Raw genomic sequence first — 20,302 nt, 5'->3', positions numbered from 1 at the left:
TCCAGACCAGGTCTGACTCCAAGCCCTCTGCTATATTTTAGAGCAAGGCAAATGCAAGCATCCTCTGCAGCCAACCATCCTCTCTTGCTCAGGCTCCTATGCAAAGACACCCCTTGGAATTGCTCCTTAACTGGTGCCTTGGAATCAGAGGTTATTGCATCCACTCTTGTTCATGTTAGTGTTGGAAATCCTTCAAAACCAGAAATTGAGAATCTGTGTGTGCCTTCACTCTTCTTTGCCAACCATGCTAGCTCTAGGTGAGATATTCAACTTGGGATGGAAACAATAGCATTGACTGGTGAGCTGAACCCCAAAACCTGGCCACAAACCCCCAGTGTGATTGGCACTGAATAATTTGCTGTTCTAGGGACAATAGCATCCTAAGCTTGTACCTACTTCTCTCTTGCTATGTGAATATGCCATGTGTCCTTTTCTCTAGTCTTGAATTTGGGAATAAATAGATGGACTAAACAATTTTTGTGATGCCCACAGCTCAAACATTTAATAAACTAGTCCTTGGTGAATCGGCAGGCCAAAATTTACAACCTGTTTCCTTCCATATATGTACCATTCACCAGTCAGTGGAAATAATACTTCACCACAGGATATCAAGGGAGTCCCAAAGGGTTGATAAACCCCTAGAACAGCCAATAGAAAGGCAGGGTGTGGCTTCAGCCAAGAGAAAGTGTGACATTTTATGTAGTTGTATATTTGCTATTTATAATGTCTTCCTTCTTAGGGTACTCAGATGTTAGGGGAATGTGCTGAAGTCAGAACTATTAACACTGCATAGCCACCCTCTTCCTGGGAGGCTGAAGAATAGGAGGAATCTAACACAGTCTAAGAGACATTTCTTTGAGGCCCTTGCTTTCTGTTATTTCCATGAGTAGGTAAGGTGAGTCACATACTGTCTTAAGCAGGCCCTTTATAGCTTAAGGATTAAAATGGTGGTTCTGGAAATTGATACGCTGTGTTTAAAGTCTAACTCTGTTGCTTCCTGGCTTTGTGACCATGGGGAAGTGATGTCACTCTTTGACCTTCAGTCTGGTTATCTGTAAAGAACCCTAATAATACCTGAGCTACAAGGTTGCTTTGGGATTAAATGAGAGCAGCAAGTGTGCTTTAGCTCAGAATTCTACTCATAGTAAAAGCTCAGTAAAAGGGGGCTGGTCTGAAAGACTACTGTGGGGTGGCCTTTTTGGATCTAATAACTTGTGCCAAATTAGTTCAGCATGAGCACTGTAAGTCAGATTCTAGGTGTTTCTGTCTTTGTGAGAACGTAACGTTTAGTTTATCGTACACTTCTCTGATGGCTACAGCATTCATGTGCTCATTCTTTGCATCTGTATTTGCTGACTGGCTACAGTGTTGAAGGCAGTAAATAAACATGTGTGAGTTACAGCTTCTATCTTTTATCTGTGGACAAGCCCATGTGGCTTTCCTGGCCTTCCACTGAGAAATGTCTGAAACTTTGATCCACAAGTCTTTATCCTTGTATTTCCATTCTTTTCTGAAACAGTAACTACAAGCCTGTTGTGATGGTGTGACACTCATGCAGTAGTCACCTCATTTGTCACTGTAATTGGCAAAAGCAGCCCTGAACCTTGCACATAAGCATTGAATCCTTTCTGATAACCTACTGTCCAGGTGAGCTTTGACTTTCTTTTGTTAAACAAAGTCAAAATTAGAGCTGAATCAAGAACAACTGTTGGTATTATGAAAAGATACAGCCAAACATTACTTTAATGAAGTGATCTAGATGCTATTCTCAGATTCTGTAATCACATGGGAAAGGCCTTGAAAAGTAACTAATATAATCTCCTCCCTCCAAATAGAGCCCTACCCATCTCCCTTTGTGTAATGGCTAGCTACCGGATGCTAAAATTCCCTAGAACAGAAGAGTCTTGATTAACTTGGTAATGGGTTCCAGATATGGCATTTCTCTTGGCCTTTCAGTCCTTGTCATTTCTAACCTGCTGTCAACCAATCCTGTGTTTGGAGATATGCACTAGTTAATCAGCACCCCATTCCACAGTTCACTTGTACAGAGTCTCATCTGTCCAGATTGCAAATCTTCTATGCCTAGACATTAAACAAAGGCTGTCCTCCTGAGCCACTCATTAACCAATGTGTATCAGGCAACTGCTCTGCAGCTCAGGCAGTCTTGGTCCACAGCCCACCCCCTCTGGGGCTTCCTCTAAGCCCCAGCATCTTCTTACCCCATCCAGAAACTTATTTCTAGGCATATTCTCTGTGTGCTCCTGACCTCCCACCTTTCCCTTCCTCTTCCTTCTTGGTTCCATATGGGGAACTTACCAACTCTGTCTAGAACTCCAGCTTCATGGGAATGTCCAGGTCCTCTACATTCTCAGCAGCCCCAGGCAGGAGGTGGGGGAGGGTGTCTCATTCTCTTTAGATCTTCCAGGGTTGTTTGCTGGCTTCTTGATGACTAAGAACCCCTGCCCCTCAGTATAAGGAAAAGAACTGATGCAGGGAACCCCTAAGTCCAGGGACAGTGCTCTATTCCCAAACCCATCCATGCTGACCGGAACTGCTACTTCAGAAGCAGCAAGGCTTAGGAAGAGGTTAAGAACACATTCCCCATGTCATGAGTTTCGTTTGCACCAGATAAGTTGAAATGCAAGGATTGCAACTCTTAGAACTTAATGAATGGGAAGTGTCTGCACTGCTTCTGAACTGAGCTCCACATTCCAACATGCCCTTCCAGTGGCCTCACAGAAACCAAAGCTTGAAAGCCCGGGCACTGGGAGGCTGACCTTGGTGCTTCTAAAGTATAATCAGAGATTACATTGTTTCTGAGTCTTGCTCAAAATTGAGGTAATATCAGTCTCTAAAATAAATTGGGTTGTTTCCCAAGAGAAAAAAAAGTCAGCATTCTATTGGCAAAGGAGGAGGCTAGTTCAGCTACAAATTTAAGTGTTCCCAAGAGTAAGAACTCTCAGATTTGTAGCCAATAAATAACATGTGCTAGGTGACGCACTGAATAAAACTATTGTATCTCAGTGACGCTTGTGTTGATGTAAAAGTCTTCTTTTGCCTGGGAAAAGACTGGAAATGATTAGGTAGAAATTTCCTTTAGAATGTTAAGAGCTGAAACCTGTGTTTATTTGGTTATCACAATGACAGCTCCTTTATGAAGTCATCAAAGACCTGTTAATAAACCTGTTCGATTTTGAACATCTCCACGAACAGTTTTATCAGTAATTTAGAAAGCATGAAATGAAGAGGGCTTGCTGTCAGATTAGATACCTTGAGAATTTCCTAATCACGTTTAGATCTTACTAATTTCAGGCAAATACTATGTGCAGTGAATCATGCCAGCGTATTTTATTCTTTTCTGCAAGTCAGTTCCATTCAAATCCCCAAATAAGAAAAATACATAGCGGGATGGATAGGATGTAGCGTGTCTAGACATTTAAAAAGTTTTTAAAGCATTTTAATTAGAAACAATTTCATCCATTGCCATTTTATTGCGAACAGATATTGGTGGCATCCATGACATAACTCAGATGAATTGCTGTCAGGGAGGTTTTAATTATTTTTTCATTGGGTGCAGAATAAAATCCAGACTTATTATTATGGCCTATGAGCTTGACTGGTCTGGCTGAGGGAATGTCTCAGTTAGCCCTCTTTCAACCACTGTGAACTGTTTGTTTCATAGTAGGCATCTCAATGAATAGTCATACACAGTATCTACTTATGTCATTACTTGATTAACATTGATTTCCAACACTGGTCTATGAACTCCAGGAGGGTAGGGATTATATCACTTTTATTATCACTCTTATCTCCATTAGTTGGCATAATTCCTGGAACATGGTAGGTATTTAATAAATGTTTGTCGAGTAAACAAATGAACTCATCTGAAATTCTAATTGTGCCCTTATAATATTTTCTTATTGAAGTAACATTTTTAAATATTAAAATTTAGTCAGTAATCATAGGGCTTATCTTTGTGTAAATTGTTAGACCACTCTTAAAGATTTATAGGGATCCTTCTAAGAACTTCATTCTAAAGTGTTTTGAAAATGATGTCCCAAAACCTTCCTGTATGTCAGAACCCTGTAGGTTGAATGGTGGATATTTTTGTTTTGGTGTAGATATTAAAATTGGGCTCTTTTCTTCCCTGGCATAGTTTATTAAGATTTCCAGAATTATCACTCCAAATCATGACATTCATAACATTAGCACTCAAATGAATGTTTCCATGTTTTAAAGTAAAAAGTTAAAACCAAATGTGTTAATGTGGGTATTTTAAATTTCTCTACCAGCTACTGTTAAATTTTTTATAATGGTTTGTTTTTACCAGAAAAACATGTCTGGCACATTTACAAATGGTATAACTTTAAGCATGCTTGGTAATTGTGGTTGAATTACTATGACACTTCTTGTTTTCCATGGAGCTATTTATCTATTAGGCATAAAAGGGCACTTTGGTAATTTAAGCTAACAAAATCTTAAAGTTAGAGGGGGAAATAAGAAATGTTGGATAGAGGGAAATGATACTTGAAATCTATTTTTGCTGTGTTTTTACATTTTGTTCTTCATTCTTTAATTCATTTCTCTCTAAAAAGCAAGACCATTATATTGGGAAATAATTTGTCCTGAAAACCTGAGCCAGCAGCTTATGATGTAAGTGTAAGGGCCTCTGTAATCACTAATGAGGCAATGGACATTGAATATCTCTGCACCCATTGGGACCTGTCTCTTGCATGTTCTACAAGAAGCTGTCATATCAAATTTTTGTCCAGACTCCATGGGCTCTTTGATTCCTAAATATTTCTGAGAAACGTAATCTGAAATCAAAGTCAAGTTTCTTAGATGTGGTCAGACAAGGTCACATTTAAAACAGTCCAGTGAACCTGCAGATCAAAGTTCAAAGGTAATGTCTTCCTCCCGAAATTGGCATGGACTTACCTCTAGCTTATCTTCCCATTTCTAACATGCCTTTTTTACCTCCTCCAAGTGGGCTAGGAAAATGAGCTTTCTCTGGCAAATGACAGGAGAGATTGCTTAAATCGTTTTGGTAAGAGATTGGACACAGTTGTATTTTTAGAAATGCACCATTATCCCAATCAGTGAATCACAAGACACTTTGTTGAAGACATGTTTGATAGTAGGACTTCTTTCCATCAAAATTTCATGGTAACTTCAAGTTCACGAGCTTTATTTTTGCCCTAAATTATCAGAATTACTCAAGGCTGACACTCTTGAGTAAGCCAACATGCCATATAGAATTACTGCTGTGATGTATAAACATTTTTTTTCCCATGCCACCTCCCTTCCCTGTTGAGCTTTGAGACGTTATCCAAAATGGCACTGGAAAGGGCGGGGGTACGGTGACTTTCATTAGACATGATCTTAACATTTCATGACCGCAGGTTTTTATCCAACTCCATGTGACTAAAACACAACAACAACCTTGCCATTGCTTTATATTGCAGTGCTCTGTGTCTTGTGGTCGAGGGCATAAACAACGAAATGTTTACTGCATGGCAAAAGATGGAGGCCATTTAGAAAGTGATAACTGTAAACACCTTGCTAAGCCACATGGGCACAGAAAGTGCCGAGAAGGACGATGCCCCAAATGGAAGGCTGGCGCTTGGAGTCAGGTGAGCAATGCTTCCTTTTGTTTGGCCACATGGCTGACATCAGCATGTTCACTTGTGTTTCTCTGCATGGTTTGGGTTGTACAAAGGGGAACGTGAGACTGGGTGGGAAAAATCTTTACCTAGGCTGTCAGGATACTTACTAGCTGTGTGACTTTAGGCGAGTGACTTCAGTCCCTGGAGCTCTGGATAATATCTACAGTGGGGTGAATGCAAGGTTGAACTCTGTGTGGTACTAGGTGTCAGACATGTAGCACAAAGTAGCCCCGCCTTACTTGGCGAATGGCCTGGCGTTATCATTCATCACTTGGAAAATCACTAATTCACAGTTTGTATGAATTGAGTCTGAATTTACCTTAGAAGTTTTCAAAGAAAAGGCTGTCATTAGAAAGTATTAGAAAGTATTTCTCTGCCTATTTGCTTGTTTACAACAAGAGATGGGTTTACCAGAGAGAGAATTCTCTGTCATTTTCTAGCTATGTGACCTTGGGTGATTTGTTTAACCTTCCTGAGTCTACTTCATATGGTTCTTATGAGGATTTAATGCAATAATGAATGCCAAGTGCTCTGCTCAGGGATCTTGAATCGAATAGTCTCTCAAGAGTAATATTTTGTTTGGATGAGTGTGATGTGTGTATTAGATGTGGAATGAGAGAGGTTTCCCAAGACACTGACTACAGTTAGACTCCACTAATTCGAAACAGTGGTGAGCTAGACAAAAGAGGTGTGAGAATTTCTCTGTTGACCTTGAAAAAGCAATTTGAAAAGCTTTTTGTTTGTGGATACACAAATGCAAACTAAAGTCATTCACATGTGGTCAGGGGAGCCAGTCTCCTGACTCCACAGTTACATATTTTCTCATCCAGGTCAAAGGTGCTTACTTGAAAGTAACAAGGTTCGATTTCTTTTAAAATATTCTGAACTTGGTGCTGATTCTTCTCTCCACTGAGCTGATTCAGGGAGGCTTTACAGTATTTCTCGTTCTCCTATACTGTGAAGAATCACGCCCATGACTCCTGAGGATCAATGGGAGACTAGATTCAAGTTGGGCAGCCTCTGGAATAAATTCTTCAGAGCTGGGTCTTGATTTCTAAGGCCACAAAGGAGCTTTGGACATAGCCATATTAACATGGGGTGGAGTTGAGGAGCCTCCATTCCAATATGGCTAAAGGAAATTTCCTGGAGGAAACCTGAATGTTTCTTAAACATCATTGTCCTCCATTACACCTCCCCTCCCCTTGTTCCATGTCAGAGTTTCTTGGAGCATCATTCCCTAACACTTAGCCTCCTTCCTTCTCAAGGCCTTTATCTTAATGAAACATGAGGGGTTTGTTTGTTTATTTTAATTTAACAATCAAAGAACGTGTGCCCAACAAAGAGTTCATTCCTCTTCTGGCTTCCTTAAGGTACCACATTCAAGGCAGTGTGTCATACTGGACATCCTTACTAATGATTTCTAAGTGAATGCTATCATCTGTTAACTTTCAGCCCTTATATTTTAGGAGCTATTCAGTTCATAGTAGTCTGCAGCAAACATTATTTAAGATGCCACACTAATCAGCTTGTCCTGTTAAAGAGTTTTATGCTCTGCTACTTTTCTTTATATTCCTTGACCTCTACTTATCTGTGTTTCTCCCTGAATGTTAAACTCAGAGCATGTAAATGACACTTATTGTAAAGACCAGTGTAATCACTAAACAGATGATTAAAAGAATCTCTTGTTCTTTATTAGTAAACAAGGAGTGAGTTTAACTCCAGTGTCCTGTGATCTTAAGGGGAAGCCTAAAATTGCTTACGAAGCTGGGGTGATTAGGTTTAAACCCTGGGTTTTTTGCAAATGTAAGGTAATAGGATTATTAAAATCCCTCCCCAGAAAGAACCATACCTGTTCAAAACAATTGCTTAAAAATCATCATCTTTGTGGAAGACACAAGCAAACACAGTGATGTCTGTGGCAGCTTTGTAATATCCTGGTTTGATTTGTAGAAATGAATTATAAAAGCAGGCAAGACAAGGTTCTGCCTGGGGAAAATTTGATTTGTGCAATTTAGAAGTATACCTGAAAATAATCCGACCCAATGGTTAATGGAGAAACATGGTCTGCATGATTACAGATTACTGATTTAGTAATGATCCATTGGTAAACAGGAAGCTCCCTGAGGCAGTGATATTAAGCAAGAGTGATGACTGCCCATGGGCAACCATATTTAGAAGATTTTACATCTGGTCCTTCTGTTTTTTGCTAGTAGTTACATTCCAGTCATCTTGTCTTCAAGGTAGGAAGGGTAATTAGTATAATTTCTCATTATGTCAAATATCTGATGATAATCTGAAATATAGACTATTGGGACAGGAGACTACTATAGCCATGCTAATCTAATAGTCTCTCCCTAAAATTGGGTGTTTTGAAATTTAAAGATGAATTTTTCATTTCAGCATCTTTTTGCAATCTTGACATTATGAAGGACATCTGCTATAGCTTTTTTTTAAATCCTCACTAAAGTCTTAATGGATTTTTTTCCTCAAAAGTTGATGTTCAGTTTGTTTAGATGATTTTGATCCAGAACTAAAGGCTACCCAATGAAACGTTAAGACAAATCACCATCAGATCCTTGATTCAGCCTGAAACTTGTGAAGACTTGTATTCTCATGATACGAAAGCATTCTAGGGGTACAATTATCTAAACTTATCCTGTTCCTATAGGAAGGTTTTCTTTTCCTTAAAATGAAAATCGGAAATAAAAAGAATAAGTGTTAAGTTAGAATGAAAGTAATGCTTCTTCATTCGTCAGTCATGAATTCCTTCCGTGAGTTCATCAATCCTCAGATGATGGTCAGGTACAGGTGAGGCACCTTTGTGATCAGGATGGGCCTTAACACAATGGAATACCATCTTTAATTAAGAGCCCTTATTTCCTTCCTTACTGATACAAAATAGAAGGAAATGTCCACAATGAGTGGTGTCTTAGAGTCAGTGAAATAAGAATTTTTTAAAAGAACTTGGTGCTAACATTAAAACGGGAACTAGTAAATTGTAGTATGAACCCACCAGGCTTCCTTGTTACGACTTTTCTCGTAATTACAATAAGTGCATCTTAGTTGTGGTGTCTGGTGCTAAAGTCTTCTGCAAATGTTTGCTGGAGAAATGTGGCAGATGTGTAGCTGTATCCTTTGAGACGTGAAGAAGAACACATGTACATGGGCAGTGATGAGAAGTACAGTCATGTTAGTGAGTTCTGCTCTCCATTTATTTGGGTTTTATTTGAAGTGTGAGTATTGATGGTGCATTGCTTGGACCCAAGCTTCCCACCCACACTCTTGCTGATGCAGTACGAAAAATCGATACCACATTAGCACCATTAATCCACAGTAACTGTGCCATGCAGTGGGGTTTTATTTTGTTGTTCTTTTTCCTTGTGCTAAGATGATTATTTCTGTTCTTCACTTTATTTACATAATATCTACCTGAAGGGTTTCTTAGGAATTAAAAAAAAAAAGATGTTTTAAAGAAAATACTTACCATAGGGCTAAACCCTAAAGTAAATTGGCACCCATAGGACATATGGTAATGTGTGGTGATAGTTTTGGATGTCACAGCTTAGGGTGAGGGTACATGGAACTGACATTTTGTGGGTACAAACCCAGGATGGTGCTAAAATTCCACAGTACCCAGAACAGCATCCCCAATAAAGAATTAAGCAGTTGAGAGACCCTCGTATAGAGTCTGGTATATAGTTAAGTGCTTAGTAAGAGTTTGCTATTAGTGTTGCTGTTATTATTTATAAAAGGTGGTTTGTAGAGTTATTTTTCAAGCTAGTTCCTATTTTAAAATGTCAATTCTATCATTTCAGCAGTAATGCTAGAAGAAAGTATATAAAATTCTTTCTAGATTTTTAAGTCTATGTTATGAGTCTCCAAAATGAGACATACCAAGGAGATTTTTCTTATCTATGTAAGTAAATGTCAAGTTCCCCTCTTAAGTTGGTGAATTCTGTATCCTACTGTTGCTCGGCAGGAAGCAGAGGCAGATGAAACAGCTCCCAGCTCAGTAGTTCAGAACTAAAACATCTCATTTCAACCTTGCACAAATAGACTAACATGGTAGGATGAAGGGTAGGGGGTGCATTCATAGAGGCTGCGCAGACGTCTTCTGCAAAGGGACTCAAAGGTGCACTGAGCAGAACTAGACAAATTAAACACACATGCACACACTACCACCATCACCACCTTTGGGGTCACACAGAGGTCTTTCTGATGCTGTTTTATTCCTGGTGTTTCTGCAAAAAATCTCTCAGAATTCACTAAGCAAGGCTGGCTTGGTCTGTATGCAAATTGTTTCCTCCCAAGAGACAGCATGGGAAGAATAGTTGAACACAGAATGAACTTGAACTCGGATGCAGTATACCTCATTTTGAGCAGAAATTGCTGTGGATGTGTTATTCAGAAACACAGGGTTTATACCTTGCTGTGCATTTAAGTCATGTTGAAACTTTCAATTGTGTGTGCTCTTTCAAGCTGACTTGGTAATATAAAAATTAGAAGCCAAGACAACACATTGCATAATTGGAGCTTCCTGTGTCTTATTTGCCTTTAGAAAATTTGGGGCATATTTTGAGAAATGATTTTTAAAATTTGCATACTCGTGACTCTTTAATACCTTACGTTTATTGACCCGTAATTACTTTATTCAAAAACAACAACATCAACAAGAGGTCTCATTTACTTAATAGTCTAAATAATACACTTTAAAAGTCTTTGAACGTTTTTTTCATTTTTCTCTCTGTTATTAAAACCTTAGGAGATTGTGAATTCATGTCAGCTTTCTGTCAAACTCAAATGTGTTTACAATATTGTTATATTTCCTAAACATTTCTATTTGGATACATTGTTCTAGAAATGTACTCTTTTATATATTGAGACCTCAATTTCAAATTGCCAAGGAGTTTTTTGTTTGCTATTGTTGATAGTGATGATATTTGAATATTTCTGTCAAGTAGGAAGTAACTCTACCATGCTGTAATCCAATCTTTTCTGGTAGAATCACTGGAAATATTACTCATGTAGCCCCCATGAGCATTCAGTGGTCACTCTCTAGAGACAGGGCCATCCGTGGCACTCAGGACCCTTTCCATTCCTCTTTGGACATTATGACTTTAAAAGTCTGGTTTCTTGTGGCTCACAAACCTCATTCAGTCCATTAATACAATTAAACCCAAACAATACTAGCAACATTGGTTCAAAATATTTTCTCTTCATCTCACTTTGATGTGAACTGTGAGCTTCTTCACGGCTAGAGATTTATCTAAAAACAATAGTTTCCCAAACCGCCTTCTAGAAAATATCTCCTATTTTCTTAAAATCTGAAAGAGGAAGAAGGTTAAGATGTGGCAGCATCTGTGCTAGAAATTTCCATTAGTCTCCAAGAGACTAGAATGCATCCACATGTCAAGTGTGTCTTTCTGGTTGCCAAGTTTATTCTTTAAGAAGACTTCCTCTTGGGAATTTGGCTTTAATGTAAGTTAAACTTGTTTTCTCTACATCACAGTAAAGGAGGCTGAGATATCACAAAAACTTGGCAATAATTTTTAATAGTTAAGTATAATAACATGCCATTCTTTCTAATCAAAGGTTGCCTTTAGTTTCTGACTGTCAAAACTTTAATAAAGACAATAATTCTTGACCTACCCATAAGTGAGATTATGAAATTCAGCAATGAGGAAATCAGTAAGAAATTAATTTAGAGGAACGCTAATTGCCGATTTAATTCAATGTTTTGCAACTTGGCTAACAAAATGTTTCTGGTTGCTTAACAGTGTTTTTCGAGGGCTGAAGACATTAAGCCCAAGGAAATGGCCTTTTTTCCTTGTCAGCTTTTAGTCTTCATATTTTCATCTGAGGTTGTAAATAGATACAAATATTTAAGTGAATTCCACAGTTTAAAAACAAAAAAAAGATCTTCTGTCTCCAAGGAATAGGAGCAAGAAAAGGAAAAGACTAGTGAAAAAAATTATACTTATAAGGCCTGAAAATCTTTAGGGGTTTGCTTTCTTTGGATTATACTTTCAATCCAAGAAGTCTTTCTTGTACAGTACTGGATCTCCCAATCCTCCGGGATGGAAATCACTTGAAATTTTTCATTTCATGTGGCAGCATTACTTCTAGGTTGTGCTAAATATTTCATCCCCATCTCTCCCAACCTCTGCAGTGCTTGAAGATTTTTGCTAACTTTAAGGCCCATCCTTCCTCTCCAGCATTGACCAGCAGTGAGTTTGCAGCTTTTAGACTTTCCCTTGGTGTCCCTTTCGTTGGGGCTGAGAAAGCATTGTGGTAGCTGTGAAAGTCATTAAGTTAGGAGTGTGTTGCCCCTCTCTTCAATCTTTCCCACCTCACCCCACCCCCAAAAGGAGCCCACACATCCACTTACATCCTCTGTCTTCTTAGTGCTCTGTGTCCTGTGGCCAAGGCATGCAGCAGAGGCGCGTGGACTGTCACATCGGAACACACAAAACAGCCAGAGAGACTGAGTGCAACCCGTACACCAGACCAGAGTCCGAACGTGCCTGCCAAGCCCCACCGTGTCCTCTCTACACTTGGAGGGCAGAGCAATGGCAAGAAGTAAGTAGAGCCATGAAGCGTACCTGCCAGGCCTTGTGCTCCACCCCCTGCCATCATCACATTTAATCCCGGTGAAGCCAGCAAAGCCATCCAGCACCGGTGGCATTGCTGGCTGGGTCCCAAAGGTTGGCTTTCAGACTCTAGCCTTCTCTCTGAGAGGTCCTTGTTTAAGCAATTCCTATGTCAGGCTGTGTTCCTGAATGTTCTGGATCTGACAGCAGTTAAAAAAAAAGAAGAAGTTTTAATAGGCCTTGGGCCAAATGCTTACAGATCACTTTCACAGAAGGAGGGGAGAAGGGAGTAATATATTTGAACTATGTGAATCCAGACTTGGTTTTTCTCTATTAGTTTGAGTGGCTACAAGCCAGAACGCAGACTTGAGGTAGGACCTGCTCTTTATCTTTCTGTTTTCAAGACGTTGGCTCTCAGATAGAGACAAGCACTCATATGTAACCCTGATTAATTAGTGAGGGATTTAAAAAAATTGATGGAACCAGATGGAACTGCTCAGCGAGAGCAGAAAGAGACTGGACCTATTTCTCCCCACTCCAAGTTAATGTTTGCTTGAGATGGCACTAAGTGCTCAGCTAGGAAAATGAGGATCACTAGTAGGAGGTAACCTCAGTTTATCCAGAATAGAGTGTTAGATTGTAGGAAGGGGGAACGGGAAGAACTCAAAAGCAAAGCCACATCCACCGACGTTGAAATGAGGATAAAAGTACATGCTATTTAAAGTGCAAAGACGTAAAAAAGAAGGACTCCCCTCTAGCAGGACTTTCAGAATACAGGGAAAGGGCTATCTCTGGGGTGGTTAGACTGTGCCCAGCACTGTGCTGAGAGCTTTAAGTTCATACCTCACTCATCTTCTTAACCACTAAACACAATGAGAATTATTATATCAGCCCATTTTGCAAGTGAGAAAACTGAGGTTCAGAGAGTCCATGTTATTTGTCCATTGTTACATACCCTAGCAAGTGGACAAAACAAAACTTGATGCTAAGTTTGTTCTTTTAAATCATTGGAGATATTCTAGCTGCATTCTGTCTGCCCTGGAGACCCAGTCCCTCAACCCTGTCCTCCCCTCCCCTTTCCCCGGATGGATTAATTCTACTTTGTAGAGTCATTTTTTTGTTTTGATGGGGCTGGGGCTTGAACTCAGGGATTCACGCTTGCAAAAGAGGTGGTCTACCACTTCAGCCACACCTCTAGTCCATTTGCTCTAGTTATTTTGGAGAGAAGAGTCTTGCAAACTATTTGCCTCAAATCTTGTTACTCCTGATCTCAGCCTCCCAAGTAGCTAGGCATGAGCCACCAGTGCCTGGCTTAGAGTCATTCTTTTCTTTAGGAAATGCTTGTTGTCTTTCTAGACTTTTTTTTAACTTCCACCAGATAGATGGTAGGAGGGAGAAATGCCTAAAGAAATTAAATTTCATTTTGGGTGCAGGGGCTCACATCTGTAATCCTAGCTACTCAGGAGGCAGAGATCAGGAGTATGGTTCTAGGTAATTCTGAGAAAAAGGTTTGCAAGACCCCATCTCAGCTATAAAAGGTGGGCGAGGTGGTGCACACCTATCTTCCCAGCTGCAAAGGAAGCATAAATAGGAGAATGGTGATCCAGGCATAAAATGTAACCCTATTCAAAAAATACTGAAAGTCAGAAGGACTGGGGCATGGCTCAGGTGGTAGACCACCTAGCAAGTGCAAGGCCCTGTGTTCAAAACGCAGTGTCCCCCTTCAAAGAAGAAGTTGAATTTTAGATTAATTGCACTTGAACCACATAAATTACTGGGATCACAAATACTTTCAATAATACAGACCTGATTCATATTCCACAACTGCCACTTGTTAGCCATGTGACTTTGAGCAAGGACTCCATTTCTGTGACTTTCTATAGTCTGCCATCATTAGACAGAAAAATAACTCTGCAGACCTGAACTGAAAAAATTGAAGGGAATAATTGTCTATCATTAGTTATGCTTTGGGGATTGCCAGTGTTGGATATAAAAGGGAAAGGAGGCTCTTTCATCTCCCTGCCTCAGTGGTAACTCATGATTCTCTCTGTCATTCCTGTATCGCTCCCTCTCACCAAACTCAAACCTGTACAACTGCTCCAAGGAGCAGGAATAAGAATGCATTCAGAAATAAATGGAAGCTGACTGCCCATGCATTAGCAGTTTCTGAACATGCTGGAGCCAGTTGCAAATGTGCAAGCTCCCTTACATTCCTTCTAAAGCCCAAAGAATGGAAAACCCTTGCAACACAGGCGCTGAGGAAATTCGTCTTCTCCAGTCATTTCTGTCTTTGCACGTGCTGTGCAGATGCTCTTGTTAAACCCTTCCTCAGCTACTGCTGTCAAAATCCATAGAGGCAAAGATCTAAGAGGATAGCCTGGGGGCTGGTGGAGTGACTCAAGAGGTACAGCACCTGCCTAACAAGAGTGAGGCTCTGAGTTCAAACCCCAGTGCCACCAAAAAGTTTTTAAAAAGGTAGCCTGATGGGGATCTGTGTTTAAGAAGTTTGGCAGAAATAGGAGAAGGGGACCAGGAACTAGAGAACAGGTTAGATCAAAAAGAATTAACCTAGAAGGTAACGCACATGCACAGGAAATCAATGTGAGTCAACTCCCTGTATAGCTATCCTTATCTCAACCAGGAACACTTGTTCCTTCCTATTATTGCTTATACTCTCTCTTCAACAAATTTAGAGATAAGGGCAAAATAGTTTCTGCCGGGTAGCGAGAAGGTGGGGGAGGAGAGGGAGGGGACGGAGTGGGTGGTAAGGGAGGGGGTGGGGGCAGGGGGGAGAAATGACCCAAGCATTGTATGCACATATGAATAATAAAATAATAAAAATTAAAAAAAAAAGAGAAGTTTGGCAGAGGTTAACCATTGTTATAAGGAGAAAAGGCTCTCAGAATCTCCCTCCTACTTTCTCCTCTGTCTGTCCCCAAGGTGGAGAGTTTTAAGAGGGAGCTGGGTGGCAAGGATTGGTTAGAATACCATGGGAGGCCCTCAAGTGACATTCAGGCTCCAGATAATGGAGGAAGAAGCCCCATCAAACACTTCATGTTCCCTGTGTGCAAGGCACTCTGGGAGTCTGCTCAGAATGTTCCCATAACAATGAGGCTTAGAGAGAATGTGGACCAGGTCAGAAATGGTGTGGCCACAAGTCCTATTTGCCTGGGGACTCTGAATGTAATTATTGTTCCTGCTTTCCTGATCAGAGTTCTCCTTGTCAAACAGTAGGTTGGCTGCTTACTTGCCAGTGTGGCACCCTTCACAGTCCCCTAATTCACAACCGTCTCCTCTCCTCTACCCTCTCACTCAGCTACCATTTTACCTGATACCTACCTTGTGTGGGCTTATGTTTTCACTTTCCTCCCATACCTAGTGACCCATGACCTGAAGTCAGTGACATGCCACAGCGTAGCCTCCCAGCTCACTGAACAGGACACACTGGAGCTGTTACACAGGAAGTTCCTTTCTCTCTTAGCAGTCCTGGGCCACCAGCTCTTAACTCTTGTTTGCTTTTTGCATATGTGTGGCGTATTAAAACTCATGAGTTTGTTGGCAAGATGTGTTTCAAACTAGATCTACAAGCATATGACGGCCTCCTCTTTTAAAGAAATAGCCCAGGAATCTGCCTTGAGAGCACAAGCTTTGCATACTCATTTCGTCAGAGATGTTTTCTACAGTCACACAGGTTGTGCACTGCACAATTCCAGGGAGTGTCCTTCCCATAAGGTACAATGTGAAATATGTCATCTTTAATTCAGTGGCCCCAATACCGATGATAGTGAAAGTAATAGAATTTACTGTCCACTAACCTGTGGTCGAGGTACTGCTTTGGGTATTTTTACATGAAGTATCTCGCTTAACCCTTTCCATACTTCTCTGATGTAGTACTTACATTTTTATCCTGCTTAATGTGAGGAAATGTGAGGCTTAGGTAGATTAACTCAAGCATCAAGGTCATGCACTTAGTGGTAAGGGTGAAATTTGAGGCCCGGCCGCCTAACTTCTGAACCACAAACTCTAATGTTGATATCTCTGGCTCCCTTGTCAGTATGCACCTTGGGTGAATTAATTGAGAGGCTTGTCAAATTTTGTACTGGACAGATGGTGTATCCCTTCTGGGCTACAACCCTACCTCTTTTAAAAGAGAGATTCTAGGTGCAGTTGGTTGACTATCAGACCTTAAGCCTTACTTTAAAAGGCTTGCTGATGTCAAAGTCCCTCTATTCAGGGTGAGGCCTTTGGCTAGTCCAGGAAGAAAGAATCGTGTACCTTCCTGCTCCTGTGAGGGCAGAGCCTGGGCAAAATAATTGTAGCAAGGAAGATGCTTAACCAGGCATGGTGGTGTAATCCCAGCTACTCAGGAGGCAGAGGCAGGAGGATTGTGAAACAGAGGTCAGCCTGAGCAAAGTCTTTGAGACTCTATCTGAAAAATAAGATGTAGCTCTCAAATGGGACATGGCTCAACCTGGGTTGGGTGAGGCCCTGGGTTCAATCCCCAGTAATGGGAGTGGGGGGGTGGGGAATGTTGCACTCAGATACACATGTAGGAGCCACACATTATACATGATGGACCCCGATTGTGACTCTGAGAAGCTGACTTAGAGGTTCGAGACTACAGCTAACACACTGCTGAGTGGAATATTATACAGCCAGTGTCACTACAGGGCCCTGGGGAGGATGGCGTGAGTCGGGGGAAGGATTCAGAACAGCGCTGTCCTGCTGCTGCTTCTCTCTCTTCAGCACTGGGGTCTCCCCTTGGACGGGGCAGGTGGCCCCAGCAACTCAGCTCAGCTGTTACTATACACACTCCCTGTCCCCCAGGGCTGACAGTGATTTGTCCTGTCAAAGCTCAGTCTCAGTTTTACCCTCTTTAGAATTGTAATGCTCATAAGCTAGTCAAGGAACATTATAAAAGACTTTTAATTCTTTTGAGAATTATTTTCAAAGGGTTTACTTATTAATATAACTCGATAGATAAAGTCACTTCTAGCTACAGCGGTCCTTTTGATCGTACTCATATTGTTATTATATTTGATCATGCATCTTTCACATTAAGGAAGAACTCTCACAAATCTTGCAAGTTTGTTTTTAGAACTCTCTTTCCTCCTTAGTTCCTCTGCGTCTCAATTAGGCTACCCTGTTCCTACCCTCACTTCTATCTCCCATATAACTCCTTCAGTCTTCAAACAAGAGGTCTCTTCTTCTCAGAAGCTGCTGCTGAGCATGTCTCCCACTAATGACTGAGACAGGTACCCCTCCATTCAGGGCTCACTGGACCCTGAAATGACTCCATTCTAGCTTGTTTTCCTCGTCTACGTTGTCAGACATTTGTGGTAGGAGTTTGTTAACCTAAATCTTCTCCAGCATTTGGCATGAAACCTACAGCATGGAAGACACCTCTGAACAGATGAATCTTTGAATGAATAGAGAGACAAAAGCGGATGGGATGGAAGGAATGAAGGGAAGGGGGAGGGAGGACCGTGCCTGCTTCTTTCATGGTTAGAATGAAGATATTCTAAGGTATCTTTTAGAACAGTCAAGCACACTACTTTTCCTGTAAGAACAGCTGTGCATTTTCTTGTCACAAGGTCACAGACATGCTGTGCTCAGATTCCTCTGACCTTTATAGAACTTTCCAGCCTGTTGCTGTTTGGCCCAGCTCAGGGACTTGGGCCTTTCTCCTAAGGACTTTTATTCTGAACAGCTGTAGACTAGTTTCCAGATTCATTTTCTTAGCACAGAAAATTTAGCACCAGATCCTTCATGAGTTGATTGAAAAGATCTCCATGACATTTACAACACAGATGAGCAGGGTTTCTTGATATGTACATTTCCACATAAATTCGTTCAACAATTATGTATCGATCACTTGCAAAGTGCCAGGCACTCCGCATTAGGAGTGGTTTCAAAACCCTAAACCTCAAATCATTTGATCTAGAAACCTCTTGAGGCTGGGTATGGTGGTACACACCTGTAATCCCAGCACTCTGGGGGCTGAAGCGGGAAGATTGAGAGTACACAGCCAGCCTGGACTATATAGTGACACCCTGTCTCAAAAAAAAAAGGGAATTTGCTCAGTGGTGAGTACTTAGTCATCATGTTTGAGGGCCTGGGCTCCACACCCCACACTGTGAAATAAACAGATAAATAGTGTCCCCCACAACTGTGGTCACCCCTCCCCCATCCACGGCCTCTTACCTCCAGCCTCCATGCACATCCAGCCCTTCCCACCTTGCTCTCCTCACCCCTCCTTTTCGTGGGCTGCTGTTTGGCCCCTCTCTCAGCATTGTGTCACCCCACTCCCCAGTCTTTCCTCCCAGTGTCTTCTTACTCTATTGTCACAGAATCCACATCTGCTAATAGAATTGCACAGGTGGCCTTGGTGTTTGACTCCAGTGGCCACCAGGTAGCTGGCTGAGTGACACACGGGATCCCCAGGATGACAGTGGCTGCTGCCTCTCCCTGTCATAACAGGAGAGAGGCTGAGTAGGATTCTCTCAGGCTGTCCCCAGTGCAGATTCAGGCCCATTGTAAATATTGGTTGAATGAGCGAACGACTTTCAAGTTACTAAATGTCCCCATGTATTATTTGTAGCTCCCTTTTTCATTGGAAATATACAGTTGGGGGTCAGAAATATCCAAACTCTACATACTGACTTTAAAATGAGCTTTGAATGTAGAAACCATTGATAATTTAAGGGTCACTTTTTTTTTTTTAAAGCAACAGTGGCTGAATTGACTTGTCATTGCTGTTCTTCATGACAAAAGCATCCACATGGAACCCTGTACTGTCAAATTCAGTTCTATGGCTTGTCTGTTCGTATACTCCCCAGCAGTAGCAGTGTGTGGCACTAGAAATGACAAAGTTTTTCACCCTTAGAGAAAATAACCCTTAAAAGGGAACCTGTGACTATCAAATGATTTTCCTGCCCCTGTGGTTAGGAAATTGTACCAAAAGATAGATTTCAAAGTGTAAAGCAACTTGATGATAACCTTTGAGCAGAGACAGTTTCTACCTATTTCATTAAATGGTCTTGTTTAAACATCACCCTGGGGCCAACCTACCTCAAAAAATTTTAGGGCTTCCTCACCTTCGAATTTAGAAAGTTATTTTGTCCCTGCTAATTTCAGCTCGTGTCCAAGTGTGTGGAGCCTGCAGGACTCAGGCAAGCTGCCCCATTTAAGCTAGCACTGGGAGTCTGTGCTCTCTGAGTTACATCGGGTGCTGAATTCCCAACTGACAGTGCTGCTCATGCATTTGTTAGAGGTTTTCTTCTAACCACGTAATGAAATTCGAGACAACTTTTTCAAAATTAAAATGACACTACACGAACTTCCTGTCTCTTGTTCAGAACATTCAAGATCATTTTTCAGGGCAGGGACAAGTCATACATCATTGGGGGTTGGGAAGAAGTGTTTTGAAAGCTGATAAACCCCAATAGCCTGGGCTGGGTTTATTTTCTGCTTACCCAACCTCCCCCCTCCTCTCTCTGTGGCCTCATTCTAGGAGTCAGAATTCTAGAGGAAAGCGTTTGTCACATGATTTAAAGAGCTGCCATTGACTAGTCATTTATTTACTTCATTTAATTTTAATTTTTCTGTAAAGTAACATTCAGAGTACGTTTTTCCCAGCTCCCTTCTCTACCATTGGCAAAATAAAGTTTACCATAGTTTAAATATTCTTCAAGACAGAGAGAGAAACACTTGACAGGCAGAAAGAAATCAGGAGTCGTTGTATTTCTGCTCTGAGCTGTTACTTATTGACGAGGATTTGTGCCTGAGGATTAGTGGGAAAGAATGGGGAAACCAGAGGCTGAGTCCAGGTGTTGCTGCTCAGAAGCCACCATCTTCATCCTAAATCCTAATTTTCTAAGGAATTGCTTTTCCTATGTCACAGGTTAACTTTTTGTTTTGCCTTTAACAAATTCAGTGGCCCTCCAGCTCAGGTTTTTTTTTTTTGGTGGGACTGGGATACAGCTTGAGCCACACCTCCAGTCCATTTTTGCTCTGGTTATTGTGGAGATAGGAATTCTCATGAAC

General features: G+C 41.1%; 1 protein-coding gene across 3 annotated transcripts in view; it reads left to right on the top strand.

Annotated features, from left to right (window-relative positions):
- Window positions 1-20,302, top strand: part of Adamts9 (ADAM metallopeptidase with thrombospondin type 1 motif 9) — a 153,511-nt gene that overhangs the window by 108,825 nt on the left and 24,384 nt on the right. For 2 of the 3 annotated variants that reach the window (XM_074044143.1, XM_074044142.1), the window contains 2 exons: window positions 5,466-5,633; window positions 12,072-12,245. In XM_074044143.1, coding sequence (XP_073900244.1) covers window positions 5,466-5,633; window positions 12,072-12,245 — 342 coding nt within the window. The remainder of the gene's footprint in view (window positions 1-5,465; window positions 5,634-12,071; window positions 12,246-20,302) is intronic. The other variant, XM_074044144.1, reaches the window with a different exon arrangement.

Source organism: Castor canadensis, chromosome 10 (assembly GCF_047511655.1).
Source record: "Castor canadensis chromosome 10, mCasCan1.hap1v2, whole genome shotgun sequence".
Classification (NCBI taxonomy): domain Eukaryota; kingdom Metazoa; phylum Chordata; class Mammalia; order Rodentia; family Castoridae; genus Castor; species Castor canadensis.
The sequence above is the reverse complement of the archived record's forward strand: the minus strand, read 5'-3'. Positions and strand labels throughout refer to the sequence as shown.